Source organism: Aplysia californica, unplaced genomic scaffold (genome assembly GCF_000002075.1).
Source record: "Aplysia californica isolate F4 #8 unplaced genomic scaffold, AplCal3.0 scaffold00855, whole genome shotgun sequence".
In the NCBI taxonomy this organism is placed as follows: Eukaryota; Metazoa; Mollusca; class Gastropoda; order Aplysiida; family Aplysiidae; genus Aplysia; species Aplysia californica.
The window spans coordinates 170438-171476 of NW_004798125.1; the positions used below are offsets into that span (position 1 = coordinate 170438).

General features: G+C 44.2%; 1 protein-coding gene across 1 annotated transcript in view; it reads right to left on the bottom strand.

The window, feature by feature from the left end:
- Positions 1-454: 454 nt before the first annotated feature.
- Positions 455-1039, bottom strand: part of LOC101854607 — a gene marked incomplete at its 5' end in the record, with an annotated part of 37397 nt that continues 36812 nt past the window's right edge. Inside the window, 1 exon segment of the mRNA XM_005110126.2 lies at positions 455-619. Coding sequence (XP_005110183.1) covers positions 455-619 — 165 coding nt within the window.

The following is a 1039-nucleotide window of genomic DNA, read 5'->3' on the forward strand; positions in this document are numbered from 1 at the left end:
TCTTCTTCTTCTTCTTCTTCTTCTTCTTCTTCTTCTTCTTCTTCTTCTTCTTCACCTACACCTACACCTCCTTCTTTTTCTTCTTCTATGAGCGCCCCAAACCCGCTGTGAGAAGACGGTCAAAGGCGTGAGATCGAGACCGGGAATTCCCGTAAACCTACTTAATGTACTATAGCTGAACACAAAATATTCTTCGGCGCAGTCGGCACTCCGCAGTGAATATACAGTGTCGAAGCAAATGATAGCGATCGCTACAAAAGGATTGAATTTAACTTAAAATGGGCTTTCTTCCTACACATTTGATCTTAATGAAAATACAATAGTGCAACACTACGTTTCAAGTTATAGGTACTGGCAAAGTTTCATATTTTTTCTTTATACTGTTCGCAAAATTTGGCCTTAGCTCCATTAGTAGTAAGATTATTATTATTACTATTATTATTATAGTATGGACTCACCTGATGCCCATATAAGGCAGTCTCTCCTCCATCTTGCCAGACCACGTGGCCCTGACCTTGGAGTAGCGCGCCCCATGGTCGCCGAACAGAAAGAGCACCGTGTGGTTAAGATGGCCGCTCGCGTGGATCTGAGTCAGGAAGTCCCGCAGCTCTTCGTCACCCTGGGGGAGGGAGGGGTGCGAGAGGGGAGGGGGGGATGTCACGGTATATGGAACAGTAGAAAATCTGACAGATCACATAATATCCGTGGGTGATTGGCGGGTGCTCTGGTGTAGTTTGCTTCTTCTTTCCTATCAAACATTTATCGTCAATATATCTCCTCCTTCTTTTGTGTGTTCGTTGCTCTCTTGTAACACCCCCTAGTCTTCAGCTCTTATATGACCTTATTGTGTTGCAAGTGGAATAAAACTCCTACTGAAACTAACAAATAATATCGTCACTGCGCTAGGGAATACACAGTCAGTGGTCAACATACAGGAGAGGAAAGACAAAAGGGTACAGCTAAATACGTGCAAAGTACAAGTACCCAAGGGAACGCACGCGCATAATTGTGTGTGTGTGTATGTGTGGTTGTGTGTGTG